Source organism: Argiope bruennichi, chromosome 6 (genome assembly GCF_947563725.1).
Source record: "Argiope bruennichi chromosome 6, qqArgBrue1.1, whole genome shotgun sequence".
Taxonomy (NCBI): Eukaryota; Metazoa; Arthropoda; class Arachnida; order Araneae; family Araneidae; genus Argiope; species Argiope bruennichi.
Window position 1 is genome coordinate 32,826,816 of NC_079156.1, and position 19,553 is coordinate 32,846,368.

The 19,553-nt window shown below is 26.1% G+C and overlaps 1 protein-coding gene across 3 annotated transcripts in view; it reads right to left on the reverse strand.

Annotated features, from left to right (window-relative positions):
* The window catches only part of LOC129971352 (NACHT domain- and WD repeat-containing protein 1-like), a 144,190-nt gene that overhangs the window by 15,673 nt on the left and 108,964 nt on the right, over positions 1–19,553 (reverse strand). The window contains exons 1-6 of one of the 3 annotated variants that reach the window (XM_056085033.1): positions 17,513–17,836; positions 12,778–12,937; positions 9,508–9,733; positions 7,273–7,441; positions 4,568–4,767; positions 1,580–1,895 (exon numbers count right to left, since the gene is read on the reverse strand). In XM_056085033.1, the coding sequence (XP_055941008.1) occupies positions 1,580–1,895; positions 4,568–4,767; positions 7,273–7,441; positions 9,508–9,733; positions 12,778–12,845 (979 nt within the window). In that variant the 5' untranslated portion in view covers positions 12,846–12,937; positions 17,513–17,836. Of the gene's footprint in view, positions 1–1,579; positions 1,896–4,567; positions 4,768–7,272; positions 7,442–9,507; positions 9,734–12,777; positions 12,938–17,512; positions 17,837–19,553 lie in introns of those variants that run through there. The other 2 variants (XM_056085034.1, XM_056085032.1) reach the window with 2 other exon arrangements.

Genomic DNA, 19,553 nt, shown 5'->3' on the forward strand with positions numbered 1-19,553 from the left:
AAAAAAACGACATAATAAATCCCCCCATCATATTATACATATAGGAGATTACATGAAAGCGAGGAAGTAAACAAATGAAGAATATGGATAAGCAATGCAAGGCCACTGAGAATGGCTAGTGGCAAAGTTTTTAATCTTCAAAAACAACAGAAAAAAACAAACTAAACATTAGATATGAAATAAACCCAGATATGACTGAAGTCCAGCCTAATTCATTAAACGACAGAAGTTAGAAAAAAAGTGATTAAAATTGCTTTTATAACTAATGAACAGAATGAAATTATAAAAATATAGCAGAAAAGCATATGCAGATTGAAAAGACAAAGCAAATAATGAAAAACAATCAATAACAACAAACTTAGATACGTAATGTTTATTAAGTAAATTTAGTTGTAATTGCTTTTTGAGCAAATGATTTGTTCTACTATATTTCTAAAGTGATGCCGAAAGCACTAGATGCAAAACTTTTGGTGACCTCCAAATTCTATAAATTCCTCCAATTCCAAAAATAATTCACATAAGGAGTTCAGGATTACAATCAAAGAAGGCTGTGTGAATCAATGACTAATGACTTTTGCTATGACTAATGAAAAGATTGTTGCTTCGTAATGGAAATCAAATTAGCCAAAATGCAGCAACATACTATTGACAAACAATGGAAGATTATAATGACCTCCCCTTCTCCCCACATAAACAAAGAAAAAAGCAACAAAATTTCCATCTTTATAGATCATGTAATGGAGTATTTAGTGTTTCTCTGTGCTTCAAAATTTACCACAGTCATGTTAAATTTTGATATTGCTTTTTGTAGTCTTTTATATTTCTTTTATTAATTTAAAAATTTATTTAAGTATTTTTTAAATGAAAACTTTGGAATAATTTGAATGCATTTAATTATTTCCCCTTAATGAAGAAAAATGGCATGCTGACTCAGCAAATTGGTGCCCTATTAGCACAAAATCCCAAGCATTGCCACAATATCTTTCCGATATTGGCCAGCAAACAGAACATCAAACAAGATTGTAGTGATATCATACAATATCTTGTGCTAATAGGGTACATATAGAATGAGGCAGGACAGTTAGTTCAATTAATATTAAAAGATAAAATAAAGAATGAATTTTTAAATTTGTGTTTCATTTATTTTTATGCAAATTCATAATTTGAAGCAAGATTATGAAATATGGTTTTATATAAATTATGCTTATAGTTTGCTTATATATGATTATATATAAGTAAGTTATGAAATATGGTTTGTAATCGTTTTTAAAAATTATTAATTAATATTGCTAAATACGAATTGTGAGTTTTATTATATGACTATTTTGAAAGAGAAATATTGGAATGACACGAATTTAATAACAATTTCAGGAAATCAATGTGCCACATGAATTAAGCATTAAGCATATATCAACAGCTGCATTTCACATGATACAAAAGAGAGAAAAAATACATTACAATTAGATTATAAATTTGATAAGAAAGTAACAAAGCTTTGTATAAATATAAAACTGTTAATCAGTGTAAACTGTAAAGGAATTTCATTTTACCATTCATAAAATTCAAAAGAATACTCAACCGGAAGTAAGGTTCTTTTGCTTTTGGCCATCAGGTAAGATGTTTCCGAGGATTGTAATCATTCTTTGGGATTCTTCTTTCCAAAGTGTCATATACTTTCCTCTTTCTTCAGGATCTTCACCAGCAACAGCTGGGTAGTTCTTTACAACAGGCTGAAGAACATAGACCATAGGTGATGCTACAGAGTCCAATTTATACCACTTTTTAAAAAGTTCTTTGTCATCATCGGTTTCAACCGATTCCATACCAGATTCAAAATGTGGTTTTGGAAGTGTGCGTGGTAAGAGTGTTGGGCCAATATTGTCATTGAAAATAACCTATAAAAAATTTAAAATAAAGGTATAGTGAAAGAAAAAAAAATTGAAATACATACTGTACATAAAGCAAAACAAATCAAATGATAAGAGATAATTCAGCATAAGCCATGTAGTCAAAAGCGAAAAAGCCGAAAATGTTAACAATAAATATACAATAAAACACTAATATGATAAAAAATAAACCAGGAATTTGAGAATGAGATGTCACACGATTCTGTTGGTTTATGCTCTGAATTATTTATTTTAAATGTAACATTACATATTTAGAATTAAAATTGCTGTACTTAGAATGTTAAAACTAAATATAACATACACTCTAGATATTTTAAATTTACTACAGCTGACACACATATACTCTGTTCTAAAAGTTTATAAACTAATAAAATATATGCTTAAGCACAATGGAAAGGCATGCAAACACCAATAACAAACATGTTTATTTAAACTATATGCGACTTGCATTCAATAAAATATTTGGAAAAAAATACTTGTATTTCAGTTATATAACAAAATGGAAATATTAGGTATCACAAAAATTTATAAAATATATAATACTTTAAAAAGTTGGATCTCAATACTAAGTTCTTAATAGTTTAAAAATCTTCCCATTTTTCATCAAGACATCATATACATAATTTTCCATTGACATTATTTGTAATATCTTTAGTGCCAAATTGTATTATGCACTTTCAATGGCTGTCTTCAAAGCATTCACTGAATAAAATTGCCCTCCATTCCCATATACTTACCAAAATATAATGCCCCACATATTCTTAATTGAATTTAGAACAAAGCTTATCAATGGCTGCTTAAGAAAATAGTTATATTTTTCATGTTAAATTTTTTTTCGTACAATTTGAGGCATGGATAGAAGCATTATAATATTGATATTACCACTTCCATACCTTATGTTTTCTGCAAATACTAAAATATAATTTTCTAGTGTTTCTATGCATTTGTAAAATCTCTGTTGGCCATCTAAAAAGGCCAAAACACACTTGCCCATTGAAACCAAAAGACACCACACCATCAAGGACTCACCACCTCCTTGCCCATTGAAAACACTCCTGGTATCTTGTCATAAATCATTCCAATAATTTATATTCCCATCGAGTCCATTGAAGTTTCATTTTGTTTCATGATTACAAGCCCTTTGTAATCTCTTACTGATGTGAAGCTTTGAAAGCGGCAATGTGTGTCATTTTTGCAAGGATCATATAGCCAGATTCTATAGTTAGTTTATGAACAGTATTCTGGAATTTGCAGCCACGAAGCACTAGTAAATTTTCAAACCAAAACTTTTTGCTGAAAACCATTCTTTGTATCCATTTATCTCTGAAAAGATTTGTCACATATGGTCTTCCCAAATTAGGTTTTCGGCTCATATGGTATGTTACATGATAAATCCTAATTTTAGAAGTTTCAATTATTTCTTCGATAGTTCTTCTAGAGCAAGAGTAGAATTTTACTCACTTCTTTGTTAGAGAGATGTGAAGCTTTAGGCATCTTGAAACATAAAACAAAAAAATTCTTTTCTTTTCTTACAATGTATTTATTAGTCTCCAATGTCATGATTACTGATAACATATTTTCAAAAAATTGCATTTGTTTATAAATTCTTGGGACATGTTATTTCTGCTTAATCAACAATTTAAAAATTGGCATTAAATACATATTGGATAGAATTGCTGTTTTTTCAATATAATGGACATAACATATTTATAAGGTCAATTAAATTGAAATCCCTCATATACAAAAAAAAAAAAAAAAAATAAGCAAAATACAAGAGTCTATAAGCTTTTGGCACAGAGTGCAGTAATAATGCTCAAAAACAAGATATTTAATTTTATGAACATCAATTTGTACAATGACTCAAATGAAGAAACTCAAATTACAACAAAAATATATTTTATTAAACCATTAAGACATTTACAGATAAACAATGTCGTAAAACAATGGTATAAAAAACAAAAATCAGTTTCCCAATTCACTTTCTCCAATTTGTATAGGATGAATTTTGCTGTTAATTTTTCATTAATTTCCTGACATGATCGAATTTCATAGCTTGTATATTTATGTATTCTTGATGACAATGCACTATTTTAAAATTAGTAGAATTTATTTATCATTTAATGAATTAACCACAAGTTAATTATAAAGACTTCCAACAAAAATCTCATTCAAGAAGGCCACAACCCACTCCTACCAAAATTTGGTTTAAACCAAAAGTTATTCTCTTTGAATTGAAAATTCACAAGGAAGGCACATACTGGGAGGCAGAAAGAAAACCTATTAACAGAAGGATTTTAGAATCAGGGTATATGAAAAACCAAAGAGGTTCAACCATTATTCTTCAGCTACACCATAAAGAAGCTCACATACAGTGATATACAGCCTACGTGATTTGGTGATAATTAATTGTTTTATTTATTGTTTTTGTTAAATTTGACAGTTAAAAATCAAATGTAAAATATAACTACATCAAATATAATTTAACATCTATAGTTTTTTTTTTAAACATAAGGTGCAATGATTCAAAATAGAATGAATAATTAAAACTCCATTTTAAAATTATTATCCTTAAACTTTGATACATCTTGTAAACAACTGAAATTTGCTAGGAGCTTAACATTAAGGCAGAATATTGAAATGGCATATCTTTTGTAACTTACTAATGTCAAAAGTCTTCTTCTTGTCCTCCATTTTTCTAAAAAGTTCATGCATAATTCTGGTAAGCTGTGATCAACTAGACCTACACCAGGTATACCCCAATGCAGGTCTGTTACATTCAGTTCATAACCTTTCTCTGCAGAATACCTCCGTAGGTAAGGGTATACACGTTCTATCAAAGCTTCTCGTTCAACAACAGAATCTATTTGAAAAATATTTTAATTATTTTTAACTACTCAATAAATAACTTCACACACACACATATATATATATATATATACTAGCTGCCTTTGGCGACCAGCCGGTTCGCCAATCTTAATGTTCGTTAAAATTTTAATAATTAAATATTTTATGCAATTCCTACTTTAATAGCTTCTTCATCAAAATATTTTAAAACTTCAAATTTTGATAGTCACATAATTCTCTCATAATATTATAAACGCCTTCAGTCATAACGTAATATGTAATATCTCTCTAATTTTCTGTTAGTTTCCGTAGAATTTATACTATAAATTAAAGTGGAAAGGATTAATCTGCAATTAATATAATAATTTTTTTTACTGAAACAAAGTATTTTTTTGTAATATGATTACTGAAAACAATTACTGAGCGTTTAAACGTTATGGGCACTAAAGAATATCTTTCCTAATTTATGAAATATTTCAAGAATTTGTCAACAAAATTTTCTCAGATTCATCATGAACAGATCGATTCATTAACAATGTTTCATTTTAAATGCATCAAACACTAAGAAAATAAAATGAATCGTTTAAAATAATCGGTTGAAAACAGGTTAAAAAAACTAAAAAACGATGTACTTAAAACTATAAATGTATATAAAAAATATATAACTAACATAAATACAATTTAATTACAAAACATGCAACTAACCTAAAAATAATTTAAATCATCCGTTGATAATGGTTGTCATGTCAACAATCAGAACACAATGCGCATGCGTGAATTTTCAACTCCAGTTACGGTAACGCAAATGCATGAGTTTTTCTACACCAGTTGGGTTAACGCTATGCAGATTAGACATTTTTAATTCCCTTTATTCAGTTTTATTTTAATTCAAAAGTACTTAAGAATGAATCTGAAAGATCGATTAATTAACAATGTTTAATTTTAAATGCATCAAACATTAAGAAAATAAATAGAATCGTTTCAAGTAATCAGCCAAAAAATCTTAAGCCTAGCCTCATGACTGTTGGGGAAAAGAAACTGAAGCCGTACTCGTTTGGCGGTTTTGATTTCCCGCCAAAGATTTTTTTGGCGGGAAAGTTAGTTTTTAATAAATAATTAAAATTCTAATTAAAAATTCTAAAAAAGGGCTATCCTATCTTGTAAGTTAGATCAAACTGCACACTGTGTGCAAATTTCATTAAAATCGGTTAAGTAGTTTAGGAGTCCATCGCGGACAAACAACGTGACACGTAATTTATATATATTAAGATATATATATATGATACAGCAAACCACTAATTTTACAATCATAAAAATATATAAAATCAAGCATAATTAAGTTTTTAAATATATTGCATACATTTTTAAGAATTTCTCCTTATACTGATTTAAAAGATTTATTGACATTTTATCACACCATTACTTTATTTACAAATGTTTAAGAAGAAATAAAGCAAATATATTAAATACATGTTTCAAAATCAATATATATATATATATATATATATATATATATATATATATATATATATATAAAGAAGAAGACATCCAAAAATATCCCTACAAAATTGTTCAATTTGAAAATAAAGTTTGATTTGTAAAATTAACAATCTTAAAAATCAAATATAAATATCAGACTTCACAATAAAAAAAAATTAAGCTCTTTTTTTACTATTTCATATAAGAATTTAAATATTTTTGAATTGATATGGAACTATAGACATTTTAGATACTAAATATGTGTACTAAATTTTATATATCTATATCTTTTCATTTTGTAAAAAAATCACGTTAATTTGTACATAAACAGTAAAAAAAGACAGGGTCCCTCTGGATGGATTTAGTTCGAAATTTGGAAGAAATCTAAAAAAAATGATGTTAAATCCAAATTACATCAATCTAACCCAAAGTGTTTTTGAGTTTTGTGTTCACAGAGAGGCATAATTTAAAAAATGTGCTTATTGGATTCATGGAACTTTAAAACATGGAAATGTAATAAATTTGGGAGTTTGTTTTTAATGATTATCAGAATTCTTTTTGAGAGTGAAAGATCACAAAATCAAATCAATATGAAGTGATTCGATGCAAAAACTAAAATATTTTCATTATTAAAAGAGTCTGTTGTCATTTTAATGGAAAAATAATCAAATAGAATGAGAACCTTTAAGTAAATACCATCAAGCAGATAAATAAAAATAAAATAATAAAGCTAGCTGCTGAAATTACAATGAAGAGTGGTATATTAACACAGAAAAACACAGAAATACTTATAAGTATCCTTCTTAAAACTGAGGAAAAAATCTATTGTAACACAGAAACTATTTTGATAGCAATATTCATCAAATGAGCAAATGATTAAGAACATGAAAACTTGGTTCTGAAGATTAATAAGACAGAAGGAAAATAATTTATTTAGGAAAATAAACTAAAAATTCAAAATGATTTATGGTGTTTATTCACAAGAAACTGCATACAAAATATATTTTAGAAAAAAATATAAACAACGGAATTTGAAATTTACCATAAAAATCAGCTGCAACATATAATGTAATTTCTTGAAGAGGAGTCTGAACATCTATCTCACTGACTCGACCCAAAATTAATGAGCGTACATGATCAGGAAATCTTTGTAAATCAGGAAGACCAATAGCATCCAAAGAGGGAGCATCTTTTATTATTGGAGTTCCCGTCTACAGGTGGAAAAAATACAAAAAAACTTTAGAGATAAAAACAATGATAAGAAAATTTTTTTAAACTAGTAAATTTATTATACTTTGTTACATTCATTCACCATACAATTCTTCAGAAATTTTTTTAAAAAAATCATTGTCCTGTCATCTTAAAATAGTAAACAAAAAGCTTTATTGAAAAAAGGCTTTTATTAGTATATTAAAAAAGAAAAATATATATAAAACTTCTGGAGACTAAAACAAAAATCATTAAAATATGAGGGCACGGGCAAAAACATTCTAACTTGGAATTGTAATCATATTTGTGATGTTTTCTAATTCTGTGTAATGAATTTTTCAGAGATTTTTGTTTATTATGATATTCATTCTGGCTTTAAATCATCCATCAAATATTTTCCATGCCACAAGTTTTTTTTATGGTTTATGTCTTGACTTCCAGATATCTGGCTTTTTAAAAAATATTAACATTTTTAATGCATTAAGTAAAAGTGATAAAAAAGCTATTTTATAAAGTTTTTTTTTCTTATAGTTACTACTTTCTTAGTCCTTTTAGTCTTTTATTTCTTAATAGTTATAAGAAATATAGTCTATGCATTTTATAAATTGTAGTAGAATAGTGAATATTCTAATTATCATCAATAATATTGCTGTTATAAGAATAATTTTTTTAAAATTCTTATCTTTCTGCAATATTTTCAGTTTTTTTTTTTTTTTTTTTTTACTCTAATAAATTTTTTAATAAAAAAAAAACTATAAAAGAGCAACATTCTGATTGAAATATTCTATATAAATCAAAATTTTAATCAGATTTATAATATATTTTAATTTAACAAAAATCTGTAGGATTTTTTTCATTACAATGTATTAATTCCTTTATAATATTGCTTTAATTTAATAAAAAAAATCCAGTTCCTTCTTTTTACTAAACTTTCTTTTTTTTTAAGATTATTTTTATATTATAAATAAAATATATTTACAAACTATATCTGTGATTTTATTTATGCTAATTTCATTTATTTTACATAATGGGACAATAAGCTTAAAAAAAGTTTCAATAAGAATCAGATAATATCACCCAGTATACAGTAAGCAGACACATAGTACTAGATATGGAAACAGGATAGCATAAGAGATAGAAAGACAGAAACAACTACAGCTACAATAAAGGTGTTTACCAAGTTCCAAAAAAAAAAAAAAAAAAAAAAAAAACTTTGTTAAGGTAAGAATATTCAAAAAGTGAATTTTCCCTCTCTCTCTCTTTTTAATCTTGTTGAGAAATTACTACTTTAAGTTTCTACATTACAAGTAATTAATTTAGAAACATTCAAAAAAATTTGAAAAATTAAAAAATTTTCTTTTCTTATTTAAAATTTTCATTTCAGCAATAGTTTTCTTATTATAAGCTTGTAAATAAGATTTTTGAAAATAATCATGTTAATTTGAATTCAAGATAAATCAGATTGTTCAATGTTAAGAAAGAAACCACAAATGGCAGAGAAAATGCTATGTAAAAATATATACTGTTTGAGATTGCTGCATATAAATGTAGTACTAGAAATATGTTTATAATTCACGAGTCTTTTTCAGCAAAACTTATAAAATTTGAGCAGAAAAAGCATTGCCATATATTTTTTATCTATATATTAAATACATCAATGTCATATAATTCATTCAGATTGCTCAATTCATTAGTTTCCAAATGAAGGAACTCAATCAAAACTAATATGTATTTTAGATTTTTTTTAAATGAAAATATCTGTTATCAAAATCAAGGTAATCAGAACTGCCCAATTTTGCAGAGATAAATATTTAATTTAAAATTGAATATCTCAGTTAAAAACATAACGAAATTTTTAAATTAAAAATAAGTTTCACATTTCTTTTCAATCAAGAAAAACACTTATAGCAATGTTTATTTGTTTTAACAAGTGCCTTCTATAAAATCCACCAACAACAAAGGAAAAAACAATGTCATGACTATATTCATATTTGAGACATTCAGAACTGGTAAACACCCTAACTAAGTAATAGTAGAAAGATAGAGAAAGAAAGAAAGAGAAATATACTGTTCCAGGCGGTGGAGAACAAGACGATCCCCCGGCACTCACCGACGACAAAGCAGCATCTACAGGCACCTTATGACCTACAGTGGGCTCACTTGGGCTTTCACCTTGTTCAGGTACAGTAGCTGGGGCAGAATTGGGGTCAAAGGATGGACGCCGTGACGAAGGTGGAGAACCTTTTCCATATGGCAAGCTGTCCGTTGAGCGTCGACGTCCACCAATAGGTGACCTAAGTATAAAAATTAGTGAGCAATATGTACAATAGAATTAAAAAAAAAACAAGATAAAATGATTCAGATTTCATATCAATATAAGTTGAAAATAAAAAGGCATTAGGCCCAGTATAATGTTTTTTTTGGTAAAGAGACTTGTTTCTTGATAAGTCAATTACAAGATTAAATGTTAAAGTTAAACATTAAAATCATGCATCTGCTGGTACATTTACCCCATCTATCATTATTATAATTATTTCATGCAAGTTTTTCCAATAAGAGAAAATAGCCCATACTCTTATAATGTCAAAGATATACCTTTAATTTAATGCTACTGAGAATATTAAATGCCAAATATATATTAAAAGTATTTTCAATATACTATAAAATTAAACTACATGACAGCTGACAGCTTGTTGCATTTCAAGAACTAACTGATTTTCAACAGCAATTAAATTCATGTCTGAGCATATGCTACTAATGCTAAAACCATTCAATATGAGGATGGGAAATCTGTATGTTCATACTGGTTCTCATTCCTCTAGTGGCAAAATAAAAGGCCTAGTGGCCACCATAGGCAGGGGCTGGAAAAAATTAACACACTTTTTTTTTTTTTTTTTTTTTTGACAACAAACAATATCATCTAACAGTAATGCAATTTAGCTTTGGGCATAGAGAATGCCTTCACAATGAAAAAGAATCAATAATCCATTCTTCAGTACTTTTTTTTTTTAAAATTTTTCTCATAAAGAGTGCATTTAAGGTTCCTTTTTTCATCAGTTATGATGAGCCTTTTATGATTCATTTGTTTAAAAATTAAGAATCCTTTTCCTCGGCTTAAATTACTGGAGGGAAAAATTGTCTAAGATTATTTGGGAAATCATTCATATGAAAACACATAGCACTTTGTATTACCATTTTATAAAATAGTTCAATTCTCAATTCTACAGGTAATTAAAAAAAATTAAATTATAAAAATGTTTTTTCACTTAGTTTTAAAAAAACTAACTAGTTGCCTTCAGCAACTAGCAATTCGCCCACCATATTTAATGAACTATTTCATATTAGATCAAATGAAAACACTGTTTTAAAAATATACTAGAACAATAAAGAGCGAATATTTAGATTCGTAACTATGCATACAAAGTAGTAAAATTAATTGATGAAATCAGTCCAGATGCTAAGTAAATGTTGTACCTGGGTTTCATTTTATAATACTTTGTTAAATGGAAAAGAAGGAAATACATGTCCACTGATAGTGTATATAAGAATCATGAGCTCTCATCTCTACTAACAAAAACAAAAAAAGTGTGAATATACTGGCATTCTACAATATAGAGGTACTAAATTTGTCACAGTTATATTTTGGAGGGTAGTAATAAACGGGCTCAAAGTATTTTTTTTTTTTTAAAGTTTAATTGACACATTTACAGACCCTTTGATTCAGCAAACAGTGTGGTATATGTTACTTTATGCATTAACATGCCAAAACGTAAATAAATGAAATGTCAATGTTCATTTTCTTCATAGCAGTCGAAAATACTGTAAAAAAATTTATCTTAAAATTTAAATAATAATTATAATAATAATTTCAAATGTATCAATCTGATTGCCATACAATTCTTTATGACTAACTCATTAAAAAAAATATTTAAAACTTATTTTACAACAATATGTTTTCACTGTTATAAAGAAACTCAATTCATTTTAATTGTTGCCAGAAATATTTTATTCTGCATTTTTCTTCCATTGTTGATGAAGATACAGCTCAGCTTTTCATAATGAGCAGGTTTCCATTTAAAGTCTGTTTTTAGTAAACTTTTTAAAATTTTGCTATAATTACAATTAAAGTTTCAAGTCATTATTGTTAACTTCACAAGAAAACAATAATGAAAATTGTTTAAATAATTTCAGAAATAAACATTTTGCATTAATACGTTTAATTATTTCTTTTTCAAATTTTAAATGAGATGATAGAGAATTAAGACGGTGCAAAATACAACGAACAAAACATAATAAAATAGTATAAGTTTTCTAAAATATTACAAGTTTACATGCCTATCAAATTAAAATTTTAAAAACTATTGTTGAAGAAGGTGCCGAGGAAGCCATTAAGAGCAAACAACAACAACAACAAAAAATTAATTGAAAATTCTAATAATTATCAATACTGGCCAACCAATTGATGATTAAAGATGACAAATATGAAATAAAAAGTGACAAAATCAGATAAGCAGTTGTAACTGGAGAACTGGATCTTTGAATTTGCTATAAGGAATTTAAACTATCAAAATATTTGCTAAAAATGATTTTTAATTACTTTGTTTAAATTTATCTAATATTACAAAGCCTTTTAAAGCTGACATAATCACATCTCAGGCTTGGTCAAATGAGAAAAGATCTAAAACAAAGTATATCGAGTGGCTATTATAAAGTACTTTTCATGAATAATATGATAAAAAGATATTTTTTGACCCAGTAAATTATTTATATATTCCAGTATAATTAAATGAAACTTCTTATTAGCTCTAAAAAATTTGAATTTCCTATTTAAAAGAGTATAATTTTATTGCAATATATCTGCTTTTCATGAAGTAAAATATCACATGACTTTTAAAATAAAGGAAAATATTTGCTGAAATTTATAAATATCAAGCAAACTTCAACTAATGCATATCGCAGTATCCTATTAACCAATTATATTTGTTAGAAATTAATGTCAAATGCATTCTTATTTGCTGTTATATAAATGTTAATAGCTAACGAATAAATAAATATTCATATTCGAAATACATCCAACAAAAATTCATATTATTAATTCACAATACTAATTTCTATATATTATTTCTTTTATGTTTGTATATAATTTTAAAGTGGAGATATTTTTATTGCAGATAGAATTTAGGAATATTTAAAAGGCAATGTATATGTCAAAGATATTTAATACAATATGATATAATGCATATAGAATTTAGGAAATGTTTAAAAGACAATGTATATGGTAAAGATATTTAATACAATATGATATAATAAATACACAGATTTTAGAAAAAGAACTTACTGGCCCCCGTGTGCATTCTGTTTGTCTTTATCTTTCTTCTTTTGTGCTGATGAGCAACTGCTTCCCATGTTGACGTCAAAAGATAACCAGTCAGGTACCCAATGGCGTCAGGCAGATCTGTTCGGTTTCTAATGATATCATCCTGATCTCACAAGTAGAACTAAAATAATGAAAATATTCTTAAATATATATATATTTGGTTTGATATAAAATAAATTCTTTGGTAAATAACTTTAAAATTAATAAAATAGGACTGAAACTAGGACAAATAATTACTAAGAGTAGTAAATCAAAATAGTATTAGCATATATATTTGAAATTTAAAGATTTCTTAAATTTAATGATATAATGAATTGAGATGTTTGATAGATACTCATGAGAATGCGAAAAAGGCATTTCATAGACAGAATTTCAAAACAAAATTTTGACTAAATAGATGAAAGATCTCTTTCTGAAGAACAATATGAAATTAAAACTAGACTGTTTTAACTATTTACTAAAACCAAAATTAAAATGGAATAACTTTTCAAGAAAGAAAAAGCAGGATTTCCAAATTTTATATTTAATTATAACAATAATGAATGAATTAATGTATAAATAGAATAAAATTCTTTATGTCAAGCTAAAAATCAAATGGTTTGTGTAAATGATATCCTCTAACAAAATTACATAGTTGTTTAAAATTAAGATGATTTATTTATCTTGTAGAATCTTTGAAAAACTAATGGAAAAATTTGAAAGTCATTCAGTATGGATACACAATTATATAAATGAAAAATTGCTTCATATAATAATCATATTTATGATCGCAAGTGGAGCTCATTAGTTTAGGCATGTCAAAGCCCCATGTTGCAAAACTGAATTTTAAGTGAATTAAATATGAGATATGGTATCCTTCCCCTCTTGCAACTGTTTCAACTCTTTTCATTCCTGGATGAATCTTTGAAGAGAATGTAGAGTGCAATTTTGTCTCCAAAAGCAGTTAGGACAATTGTAATAGATTTAATTATCTGACAAGGTAAAGCATAAGAAAATTTCCCCATTTTTCAATACGATTATTGGCCAATTGAACTCTAGGTGTGGATAAGTTTTAACATAAATAAAACACACACATAGCAAGTGGCACTGTGCTCATGAAAAGAAAAATTATAATTTGCACATTTAAGCAGTTGGGAACCTATGCCAAATATATGAAAAAGTGTACAACTGTTCAACATTATGATGTTCCAAACTATGATGCTTTTATTGCTAAGCAATCACTTTCTGGGAAATTCCCAAGTTTTCTTTAGATATGTAGATTAGATATTGTATCCAGGTTTATAAAGAATAGGTGTTCAGTTTGCGCTGTGATTATGTCACTTCACAATGGTCAGTTCTAAGGCTGATAAAGTCTCCTCTTTTTCACGTGCTTGACAGGGAAAGCATATGAAGCTCAGATTTGCTGGGTTACAGTCCTATGTTCATCTTTTCTTAGGAGTATTGGAACTTCATTTCTTTTTTATGGACAGCTACACTTATTTCATATTGGATGACCTGGTGAATGATTCCCTTAAAAGCTAAGATGCTCAACAATTGTATCATTCATCCAGATACCTAAATCTAAACAACAGAAATAACAACCTAAATCTAAACAGGAACAACTTGCTCCCTATGTAACAACGATCCTTTAACTATAAACTGTGTAGTTGAAGGTGCGACATTGACTGACTGAAGGAACAGTTTGTTTCCAATGTGATACTACATTATGAGATCTACATTATTATCACATGCTAATTCAAAAAATATATAAATTATCGAGATAAAATTATTGAATTAGCCATAAACACTTATACACCAATATTTTGATGACTATTTCTACTTTAGGTATATGTCGACTATTTTGATTCAATTAAGATTTCATAAAATCCTTAAGTTCTTTTTTTTATTCCATATAGTTTTTGTGTTGAACTGTAATATCAATGAATAATTTAATTCATAAGATTAAAAAGACAGTTTTGTCACATGCATAATTTAAGAGTAAAGGTAAGACCAAATACTTTTTTTATTGTTAATTACTTTCAAAGAAATCTGAAATTGTATTATTAAGTATAAGTAAGTATTGCAGTTATATGATGCAGATATATTGAAATGACTAGATTTTCTGAACTTCAGTTCAGGACACTAGTTAAGTTAGAAGCAGAGGATACTGGATAAAATCCAAAAGATTTATGAATAAATGACTATTTAACTGTCTTTTTTTTATAGGAAGAGATAAAGAAGTATAAAATATATTGCTATTATTTTTATTTATTTACTTTTTCTTCCAGATAATTCATCTACATTAATATAGTACTAAACCTTATATTTATCTACATTAAAAAGTATTTAGACCTTATTCTAAATACCTTTTTAAATTAAAAAAAAATGCTTCATATGCTAACTTTCCTTAAAGATAAAATCTAATAATTTTTCAATGTGACTTATTTATTTACAGGTAGGATTCTGACCAATTAGCGATTAAAATCCATTTTAAAACACTTTTTCAAGCTGGAGCAAACAATCAAAATTCAAAATTCTTCCAGCTAACTTACAATATCAAATCATTTCAAACAAAAGTGAAAATCATGTATTTTTTTTAGCAATAACTTTTTAAAATAAGAAAATAATACCCAGAAAATATTTTAACAGTAGAATAATAACATGGCAAATTTTCTATAAATAATTATATTAAATAAAAGAGATTGTTTAAAAGTTATAAAATATAACTGCCTTAAAAGTTGATGAAAAAGAAAAGTTTCAAAAATAAACTTGACAATTTTTAAATGTACAACATAATATTAAAATATATTGCAATATTTTTATATATATTTTTAATGCAGAAATTTAAAATGAAAACAACTGCAGTGAATATGAATGATAACCATTTCTAATAATAGACAGATTTTAACTATTATCATAAACTAATTAGTGCAATTAAAAAAATCCATATTATTGGCAGATTATTGCAATATACATTTCTACTTTCACACAAACTGAAAAATTCAGTTATTTATTACTTATTAAAGTTCAGAATACTTTTCTTTAAAAAAAAATCTGAATCAAGAATACACACAAAGCAGGGGAATCTTTACAATCCACAATTTGAAAGTAAAAATAAAAACTTCAAAAACTAATTTAAAATAAACTTCCATCAACTGATGTCAATGAACTTCATATATTATTTTTAAATCAAGTCTTAATAAAAATTCATTTCATTATATAGAATCTTAAACTTGGAGAACAAAAAGGATTTCTTAATAGGATATAGAAAAGCAAAAGATAGCAAAAGAAATTCATACATGGAGAAACAAATACAGATTTGAAATCATTTGTCCAGTCAACAGTCATTTGTACATTCTTAAATTATGAAAAAAATTATTAATTTTTGTTTTTAGTTATATTTTTATAGTCATTCATAATTTAATAATCTGAATAACAAAAACAACAACAACATGGATTTTTTAAGGGATGAACATTTCTGCTTTTTATAAATTTTTAAACAATTGAACAAAATATTTTAATTTGAAGAATAAAAGTATGTATATATATAAATAAATGAAAAAATTCTATGCATTACATAATAAAAAAATGTCATATTAATATAATAATAAAAAATACGGATACAACATTAAATGCTTAGAAAATTATAATTCCTAAAAATTGCAAAGAAATCTCATTGAAATTTCTATTGAAATCATTCTGAAATATATATAAAAAAATTAATAGTAAAGAAAAAATATTGTTAATTCAGAAGAAGAAACTTCAGCATGATTATAAAAAATTGCATGAAAAATATGTTTTTCAATAATGTCTTAAAAATTTATAGTCAAATATAGAGAAATGGTTGTTAATGTTAAAAAACGTTGCAGCAAATTAAAGGAAAAAGGGGGGGGGAAGAAAAAAGATTATCATGTTGAATGATTCAGTCTACTTCATTTTTGACAAATGTCAATTTTACCAACAAATATTAAATAACAAGCAAAAACTAATGCATATCTTTTTGTATAAACTAATTAAGAATAAAGTAAGCTTACAACTTTTTATAGATGTAGGAATCACTTATATACAGAAATAGTAAATTTTTTAATTAATGAAATTTGTTAGTGCTGTCAATACTATTTTAAAACAAGATTCTTGAAAACTAAAATAATTATTTGGTTCTTAGATGCAAATAATTATTATCTTAAGTGCAAATGTGCCAATATTACTCCACACGGATATTCACTAAAATAAATGACACAAAATTTGTTTATTTTCCGAGTATGTATCTTGAAGTAAATGACATATGGAATTTCGACGATGCTGATTATGGAAAAATTATCAAGTTTTAACTTCTGAAAAAATTATTACGGGTTATTAATCATGCGTTCATATTATTTAAAACATTAGTTCAGGTTTGAAACACTAAGAAAATTTAAGCGAGCTTTTTTTATAAGCGTTTCAGCTCTTTTGAGGAAACAAATGACTTTTTTTTTCCCGCCTACTCATTTTCCTTTTTTGACAATTTAAATATTTAATAATACAAACAACTTCTTTAAGAATATAAATTATTTATGTACTTTTTCATCTGTTTTTTTTTTAAATGAAGTATCATATATTGAAATTTATAACAGAGAGCAGAGGATTAATTGCGCGAAATCTCAAAATGAAATGTAAAACATAGTTTTATTAGGAGGAAATATTCGATAATTTAAATGTGCCAAAAATAAATTTTTACCTGAAATCTTCATTATTTTATTTAGATTCCAATAGTGATCCTTCGAAACCGAATACTGCTGGTAACATCCGTTATTCCTTATACCGGCAAATGAGCAATAAGGTAAAAAAAAGAATAAGAAATCTTTCCCATCAACATTCAATGTCACTTTGGATTTATTTATCCGTGTAGAAATCACTGAGAGTAGACAAGGAGGATGTGGATGCCACTTTGATAAGTTTAATTTCGGATCTTTCATTAACAGAAAGTTTGAGATAAAATAAGATGCATTAATGCTTAAAAAAACCGGATTATCAGAGGCCCAGGAAAAGATCGTATCCTCAGCCGGTGATAATCCGCCATATTGAAAATGATGGGAGAACATGCGCACGCATCTCGCAGAAAGACCAACGCTGGTTTGCGATCAATAAATAAAATATCGATATTTCAGATGGTCCGCTTTTTTTCTCATTCTTTCCAATTATTAAAAATTAAGAGACTTTTTTTAAAATTAAAACTCAGTAAGAATAAATCCTACATTGTAGAAAATACTAATTCAATGAAAAAAAAGTCCAGACACATTTAAAAATTCCTTTATACAGAAGAGCAATAGTTAAAAGATAATGATTCTTAGAAGCAAATTTTGTTTCGGTTTAAGTTTCGAAGTCAATTTGAGCGAAACGTGTTTTCGCATTAAATGATAATCAATTTTTAAAAGAAAGAGCATTTAAAAGTTTTCCTCCATCAAAAGTGAACCAAGTTATAAGCAATCATAAGAAATCATTGAATTAAGTTCTACAACATTTATAAAACCGAATGTCCAAAAAAAAAAAAAAAAAAAAAAAAAAAAAACTCTGCTTTGAATTATTTTGATTTTATGACAATATCTTCAACTTCGTAATTTAAAAAAACTGCAAAACTACTAATAAAAACTTTTATTTTAATTTAAAATAGAATTATATTTCTTTATTCATGATATTGTTATTTTACATAATTGTAAAATTTTATCAGAAACCTACTCTTTGTTAAATTAAAAATTCCTTTCTTGTTACCTTATAGATCTCTTGAAGTATTAAAGGAATAAAAATTTCTAAAAGTTAATTTTTCTTAAAATCTAATCGGTACTTCGACTTTTATATCAATGGATTCTTATATACTTTGATAATTTAATAAATTTTCAGTAATTATCAGTTCACATTTAAAATAACTTTTTATAGAGAATTTTCTAAACAAATGCATTTTACAAAATAAATATTAAATGTAGATCTTGTCAAAAATATTTTATATTCAATTAATAGAAGAAAACCATATCTTTGAAAAGATATAATTTAAAATACTTCGAAAATGTGCTGCTTCGTTTGAGAATTGGTATCGTGCAATCACATTAAAAGCAACAATAGTAGCTTTGAAAAGTAATAAGTAAGTATTCAATTAACCGAGAAATTAATTTCATTAAAACATTCATTACATTTAATACGCTAAATCATCAATTTAAATATTTGCAAAATGAATATTTATTTATTACGAAAATTCGTTGCATTTGTGAGACGATTAGAAAAATGTAACTATTTTTTATCGTAAAATTATATTTAGATGCAGTGTAAATGAAAACACTGCATTAAGAATAAAATTCATAATAGAAAAAATTGATTAGCATTTTTTACTAAATAAGCTTTTTTCAATTTTAATTTTTTAAAATTTCAACACTTATATTTTTGGTTTCTACTGCAGTAAAATAAAATTAATTAGATGTTTGAAAATTCTGAAATTATTAAAAAAAATTTTAATAAATAAGTAAAACTAAAACTAAACGCAGCATAATATAATTGAGAAATGCACATATTCTCTGATAAATAGAAAATAGTATTTATTCATAAGACCAAACGCTTTTCCTTTTATATATATATATTGATAATTAGCCGAAATTTCGCCTCAGTTCCTCGGATATTTTTAATGTCATATTTAATGTTATTCTCAGCAGCATTATAAATCAAGAAATCGAATAATCATCAACAGTAATCACGACATTTTGTAAAATTAATTAAAAAAAACTCTTAAACTT